Genomic DNA, 7,236 nt, shown 5'->3' with positions numbered 1-7,236 from the left:
TCCATACTAAAGTTCCAATTAAGTCACTGAAAGCAATTAACTCTGCAAAAATGGACTGGTGAAAAACGATAAGGCTGGTCAAATAGCTTCACTGCGCATAACTGTGTTTTTCAGAATGCCCATCTCTACACAGTAATTAAATCATTTACATTTCAAGTGGAGTGCGCCCACCTCAGATGCTTGTGACCGTGCCCTGTGAGGTGTTGCAGGAATTTTATCCACAGCCTGCTCTCTTGAGCACCTGATTTTTTGGGAAACCAGTTGACAGAAGGTGCCTGAATCAGGGCTTACTGCCTGCTCAGAAGAATCAAGAAATTTGAACTTTGCCCCAGTATCATCCCAAATTTGGGCCCCACCTTCCCACCTTGCCTTTCTCCCTTGTGGTGTAAAAAGCACAACTGATTTCTTAAACTGTCACCAAAATACTCGGCTGACCCAACAAGATACGTTTGTCACTTCCGATCATGTCACCCCTAGCACGGATACCATCATAAGCCTCGGGGTGACTAATTCATGGGGCCAATTGCCATCCCTCTTCACGGTTTGTGCCTTACCACTATTATTTTAACCACGGGGACGACGTCAACCAGCCCACTGACCGCACACTGGGCACTTGTGGCTTTTGGGATGTGGCTGTCTAGAAAGCTCACCCTCAAGTGACCAAGGAATGAAATGTTTCCCGACTCTAGGGAACATGAACCTGTGTTTATTCCTCAGAGCAAGAGCACTAGGCCAGTCCAGAGCAAACCCTCAGGTAAAACTGGAACCCAGTGGGGTTTTCCCTGTAAGACAACTGTTTTCCGAACAGGTAAAGTCACAGCCTCACAGTCTGTACCTTTAAGGAGCACCACCTCCGCCTGTCCTCCCAATCCAGGCCTAGCGTGGCACCTGACCTTCAGTCTGCAGGAGAAATCGTAGGATTTGCCGAACTCTGGCTTCCTGACTCAAGGTAAGGCTGGACTCATCTTTCCAGGGAGGGTCTGGGGAAGACCCCAGACTGAACTGCAGGGGCCTCCCGGGTGGCCCCACATCACATTGTCCAAAAGTGGAGGCCCACGTTCTCCAGCCGCGTATATCTGCCCTCCTGTGCGAGGCAGGGCGGCTTGAGTCCGGGGAAGGGGTCTGGGGAGGACAGGATGTAGTCGATGCTGAACTTGAGGTCCCGGGGGTGCTCCTTTCCCTGGGGGGCGGGGCTGGCGGGGCTGGCATGGGGGTCCCGTCCCGGGGCGCCCTCACCAGCGCTGTCCGGTGCCAGGGACCCCTGCCCGGCGGCCGGCTCGGGCGGACCCGGGGGCCCCTGGGCGCCCCCGGCACGCGGACCCCTCAGCCCCTCGCGCTTGGGCCCGCGCCGCCGCCGCCGCCGCCGGTAGTTGCCGTTCTCGAAGAGGTCCAGCAGCGACTCGCAGCCGCCCGCGAACGTCCAGTAGTTGCCTTTGCCCTTCTCGTGGCCCTCGGACCGCGGCACCTGCGCGCGTGGAGGGAGGGGCTGGGAGCGGCTCCGCTGGGCTGCTCGCCGGCCCGCCTTGTCCCCTCGGGGCGCCCTGGACCCGGGCGAGGGTGGCGCACTGCGCAGGTGGAGGCGGCCCCGTGGGCTGAGGACGGACCTCCCCGCAGCTGCAGCGGTGCCCTCCTTTCCCCGTCACCGAGGCCCTGGTGCAGGGGTCGCCACGCGGGGACACCCGGGGCCTGTCGGGGGCGGCGCTCACCTTGACGAAGCAGCTGTTGAGGGACAGGTTGTGGCGGATGGAGTTCTGCCAGGCGCGCTGGTTGGCGCGGTAATAGGGGAACTTGCGCATGATGAAGTCGTAGATGCCGGACAGGGTCACCCTCCCCGCGGGGCTCTGCTGAATGGCCATGGCGATCAAGGCGATGTAGCTGCGGAGCCCGGGGGTCAGGCGGGGTCTCCGCGGGGCAGCCCTCCCCACAGCGCGTCCTTCTCCCCGTTCCGCAGGGCGCCGTAGGGCGCAGAGGCGGAGGAGTGAGGCGGTGTTGGGGAAAGTGTCCCCCGCAGCTCGCGGCCCCCGGCGCCACCCAGACCCCAGAAGCTCTTCCCCGGGCTGGAAAGGTCCCTCCCCGGGAAGCCAAGAACGTTCCCTGGCTCTCCCCAAAGTAGGGACAAATGCCTCCTTTCTCTGAGCTCCGTCGGAGAGAAGAAAGCCCCCTCATTCTTCCTTCGTCCCAGGCAGGTCCCGGCTACCTGGGACCCCTGCAGGGGGGGGTCCCTGTTCCCCAAACCCCCGCGGCTACCCCCGCAGTCACCTGTACGCGGGCCGCGTGAGCCTCTTGTCTTCGTCGGAGCTGCCGGCGGGGTAGTCGTCGGCGTCGTAATTGAAGCAGTTGTAGGGATACTGCGAGCTGTCAAACATCCTGGTGCGCCCCGGCTGCAGCTGCCGCCTCCTCCGCGCAGTCCGCCGGCTTCGCGCAGAGCCGTCTCCACGCGGCCCAGCAGCTACTGCACTGTGGGCTTTTCTCCGCCGGAGCCGGAACCTGGGTTTCTGGGGTCCCCCGCCTTCCCCCACCCCGTCCTCTCGCATCCAATCCCGGCGCGGGGGAGGCCCCAGCCACCCGTAAAGCGGCCGAGGGGAGCGGAGCTGGGCGTCTCGGTGACCCTCTGACCTCTGCGGGGGGAGGGAGGAGGAGGCGGCGCGCTGGGTGGTCCGACGGGCGGGGCGGCCCCCGCTCCTTTCCCGGGGAGCTCAGGGCAGGGCTCGCTCCGTCCCCGTCCCTGGAGGTAGCCTGGGGTGTCCTCGCAGCCTCCCTGCACTGACGGAAGTCTCTTCGGAGCGCCCTGGTCCCGTGCACCCCGGTCCCGTGCGCCCCGGTCTCGTGCGCCCCGGTCCCGTGCACCCCGGTCCCGTGCGCCCCGGTCTCGTGCGCCCCATTCTCGTGCGCCCTGGGGGCGCCTGAGACTCGGTGGTGCTTTCCGGGCGCCGGGATCCCCCGGTGGACACTTGGGTCTCAGCAGAGAGCACAGCCTGGAGTCGGCGTCGGAGACCAGGACTGTGGCCCCCTCCGCCACCTGCGCTGTCCGCTGCTCTCCACCCCAGAGCGACCGGGGGTCCAGGCCAAATCCGTGGTGCCCGGCGGCTGTCTCCTGGCCTTGGTCAGTGGGTCAGCTAAGCCAGAAACGCGGGTCCCAGCGCTTTCTGCAGCGCCGGGTGCTCCCGCCCCGCGGTTTCTCAGTGCCTGGAAGTGAGTCCCCGCCGGGGCCCCGAGAGAGGTGGACTCCCCATCGCAGAGTCGCCGCTTCACGGGTCCCCTCTGGGCCGAAGCTCCGTTTTAGGTGCACGCAGAGGGAAGAGAAGAGAAGCCATCCGGGTTAGGAAATTCTGCAGAAAAGTAGAGAGGCGGGATCCTACGGGAGTAGGGGGCTTTGTTTCACGGTAGGCATGAGACTGAATAGTATTTCCAGGAATAATCTGCAGAATTCTGACCGAGAGCCATGTCTGTGAGTCGGTCTGAGGCCAGAAAGCCCTGGATAGACACAGTCTTCTTCCAGGAAATGTCGCCTTCACAGCAGCACCTTCAGCTCTGAAACGACCCAGACGGCGGGGCATGGGGACTCATACTTGAAACCCCAGCTCTGTGGGAGCCTGATGTGGGAGGATCGCTTGAAGCCAGGAGTTAGAGACCAGCCTCAGCCACAGAGTGAGACCGCCGTCTCTATAAAAAATAAATGAATGAATGAACTTGTTAAAATATGAGGTGACTTATACTGCTTGCACCCAGTTGGCCCCAGGGGTGCCTGGAACTGTCGCTGCCCTTGGTAAAGCCACGTCTGCAGGCGGGCTCAGCGCCCCGGGGGTCCCCCTTGGAGGAGAAACCTGGCACATGGGGGTGGGCACGTGCAACTCCCTCTTCTGGGGTGGGCACTATGGCTGCCTGGCCTCGTTCGGGATCCGAGTCACACTCAGGCTCGAACACACTCAGTGACTCTGTATTGTCCCCTTAATCAGATGTCAAAACTAAATATGCAGGAACGAGGAAAGGTAAAATGGTACAGCCCCTCTCCAAAACAGTTTGAGTTTCTTTAAAACCTGACCATGTAGCCACCATGATCCAGAAGTTACACTGGTAACCATCTATTCCCAGAGTGCAACCCCGGTTATGGTCACACAAAACCCTGCTAATTAACGTTTATAGCAGCTTTCTGTCTAATAGCCCCGAACTGGAAGCAAGCCAGATGTCCGTCAAAAGGTGAACGGTTAAATAAACTGTGGTACATCCACGCTGTGGGTTACGGCTCTGCAACAAAAAGGAACAAACCACGAATGTATGCCATGGTCTCGGTGAATCCCAACTGTGTGAAAAGCAGCTTGTAGAGGCTCCAGACGACATAATCCCCCTTACATGAGAGTGCGAAGAACAGGTGGGATCACAGAGTCATGCAGCCACCTCTGGAAAACACAGCCCACTACAGAGAGGGCCGGAACCGGAGAGCAAGGGAGACAGAGAACAGGAAGAACCAAGACTCTTCCACTAAGTGAGCCTGTGCACCCAAATTGTAAGACGCCCATGGAAATCTAAAGAAAGGCGGCCACCCAAGTCCACAAGTGGAAAAGGAATCCACTCGTGATCAGATAAACTTTGTGGAGCAGTTGGACCAAAACCTGATGCCTTAAAATAAAGTTGCTGATTCCCTGTCAGATAAACGACTTGCGAATACTGTCTCCCATTCTCCCATTCCACGGGTTTTCTTCACGGTGTCCTTTCGTGCACAAAAGTTCTTAATTTTAATGAAGTCCAGTTTACCGATTTATCTTTATTGCCTGTACTTTCGCTGTCATACACATTCATGGATTTGTCAAATCCAACGTCATGAAGATCTTCACCAATTGTTTTTCTAAGAGCTAAATGATTCACCCCAAAAAAAGGGTGAAATTTTGATATGTGCTACAACACGGATGGACTTGAAAACATCACGCTTAGTGGAATAAGCCTGACACAAAAGGATAAATGCTGTGTGGTTCCACTAGTTTGAGGTCCCCGGAGTAGTCAAATTCATAGAGACAGAAAGTGGACCTCCAGTTATGGGGGCCTGGAGGAGAAGGGAGGGAGGCTTTGTTCTTTAACATGCACAGAGCTTATGTTGGGGATGATGAAAACGTTTGGGGTAGGGTGGGAGCAGCAGCTCATGCCTGTAATCCCCACCCTTAGGGAGGCCAAGGTGGGCCGATCATTTGAGGTCAGGAGTTCGAGACCAGCCTGGCCAACATAGTGAAACCCCATCTCTACTAAAAATACAAAAATTAGCTGGGTACAGTGGTGTGTGCCTGTAATCACAGCTACATGGGAGGCTGAGGCAGGAGAATCATTTGAACCTGAGAGGTGGAGGTTGCAGTGAGTCAAGATTGAGCCACTGCACTCCAGCTTGGGAGATGGAGTGATACCCTGTCTCAAAAGTAAATAAATAAACAAAAATTAACTCAAAATGCATCATAGACCTAAATGTAAAACATAAAACTATAAAGCTTGTAGACGAAAACATAGATGAATATCTTTTTTTTTTTTTTTTTTTTTTTTTTTTTTTGAGACAGAATCTTGCCCTGTTGCCCAGGCTGGAGTGCAGTGGTGCAATCTCAGCTCATTGTAAGCTCCGCCTCCCAGGTTCCAGCTGTTCTCCTGCCTCAGCCTCCCAAGTAGCTGGGACTACAGGCGCCCGCCACCATGCCTGGCTAATTTTTTTTAATTTTTAGTAGAGATGAGTAGAGACGGGGTTTCACCGTGTTAGCCAGGATGGTCTCGATCTCCTGACCTCACAATCCACCCGCCTCGGCCTCCCACAGTTCTGGGATTACAGGCGTGAGCCACTGCACCCGGCAAGATGAATATCTTTATGATCTTTGGTTAGGCAAAGATTTCTTTAATCTGACACCAAAAACATGATCTATAAACAAAAAAATGCATTACTTGCACTTTAAATTGAGAACTTCTACTCTTAAAAGACAGGAGAATTACAAGACAAGCTGCAAACTAGGAGAAAATATTTGCAAAGCAAACAGCCCAGTTTTTAAGATGGCACTTCACCAAAGAACATACAGCACATGAAAATTTGCCCCACGTTGTCATCCATCAGGGAAATGTACATTAAAACCACAACAAGACACCTCCACACATCTGTTAGTGCAGCTAAGAGGAAAAAGAGAACAAAACTGTGATGGTTCATTTTATGTGTCAACTTGACTGGGCCACCACGCTCAAATATTTAGTCAAACATTATTCCGGATGTTTCTGTGAAGGTGTCTTTTGGATGAGATTGACATTGAAATCAGTGGACTTTAAGTAATGCAGACAGCGCTCCAGGATTGAGTGGACTCATCCAATCAGTCAAAGACCTCAAAAGAACAAAGACTGAGCTCCCCAAGCCACAAGGATTCTGCAGCAGATGCCTTCAGATTCCTTCTTGAGTCCACAGGCGTAGTCTGGGGACCTATGCCATCCGATTTTGCCAGGCTTCCATAGTCACATGAATCAACTCCTTAAATTGTCTCTCCCCTCCCAGTGCCTGCTACACAGACGTGTACACACATGTGCACACACGTGTGCACACACGCATGCACACACACCCCTGTTGATTCTATGTTTCTGGAGAACCCTGACTAATACAACAACCAACGAAAACCATCTCCAAATACCAAGTAGTGGAGAGGAGATACAGCAACTGGAACTCTCACTTGTTCCTGGTGGGCATCCAAAGTGGCTCAGCCATTTGGGACTCTAGCCTGGCAGTTTCTTGCAGTTACATATACATATTTATTCCATGCCCCAGCCATCCTTGTTCTAGGTGTTTGACAAGTCAAATGCTAACTGGTATAGAAAAACCTGTTTATGAGTGTATGAGGGTTTATAGTGGCTTTATTTGTTTTCCCTAAAAACTGGAAACAACTCAAATATTCTGGTGAGCAAATGAGCTGTGGTATCGCCATGTGCTGGAATACTATGCAGCCATGAAAAAGGAAAACCACTGAGGTGTGCAAGGCTGAACCCCAATGCATTATGCTGAATGAAAGCAATGTGGTCAAAGGTTCTTACTGAATAATTCCACTTACACAACATGGTGCAAGACAAAACCATGGGGACTGAAAATGTATCAGCAGTTGCCAGGGGCTGGGGATGGGAGGAGACAGGTTCTGGGCAATGGACCCGTTCTTGTCTTGGCTGTAGTGTTGACTGCATGGCGAAATGCACTTGTCAAAACTTGCCCAGCTGTACACTAAGAAGCATGGATTTCACAGT

General features: G+C 54.5%; 1 protein-coding gene across 1 annotated transcript; it reads right to left on the bottom strand.

The window, feature by feature from the left end:
- Nucleotides 1-478: 478 nt before the first annotated feature.
- FOXL3 (forkhead box L3) lies at nucleotides 479-2,553 on the bottom strand. Its single transcript, XM_050784877.1, has 3 exons — nucleotides 2,260-2,553; nucleotides 1,707-1,875; nucleotides 479-1,465 (listed from the first exon to the last, which is right to left on the bottom strand). Exons 1-3 carry the CDS (start codon nucleotides 2,532-2,534, stop codon nucleotides 1,031-1,033), a joined length of 879 nt encoding a protein of 292 aa, XP_050640834.1. The 5' UTR covers nucleotides 2,535-2,553; the 3' UTR covers nucleotides 479-1,030.
- Nucleotides 2,554-7,236: the final 4,683 nt, after the last annotated feature.

The sequence above is a fragment of the Macaca thibetana genome, chromosome 3 (assembly GCF_024542745.1).
Source record: "Macaca thibetana thibetana isolate TM-01 chromosome 3, ASM2454274v1, whole genome shotgun sequence".
NCBI classification, from domain to species: Eukaryota; Metazoa; Chordata; class Mammalia; order Primates; family Cercopithecidae; genus Macaca; species Macaca thibetana.
This window is presented reverse-complemented; position numbering and strand designations above follow the sequence as displayed.

Excerpts from the sequence above, each read along its gene's own strand:
- FOXL3 (XM_050784877.1), bottom strand. The coding sequence starts at position 2,534 with ATGCGAGAGGACGGGGTGGGGGAAGGCGGGGGACCCCAGAAACCCAGG. Across the intron at positions 1,876-2,259 it reads CTCACGCGGCCCGCGTACAG|CTACATCGCCTTGATCGCCA; the intron begins GTGACTGCGGGG and ends CGGGCTCCGCAG. Across the intron at positions 1,466-1,706 it reads TCAACAGCTGCTTCGTCAAG|GTGCCGCGGTCCGAGGGCCA; the intron begins GTGAGCGCCGCC and ends CCACGCGCGCAG.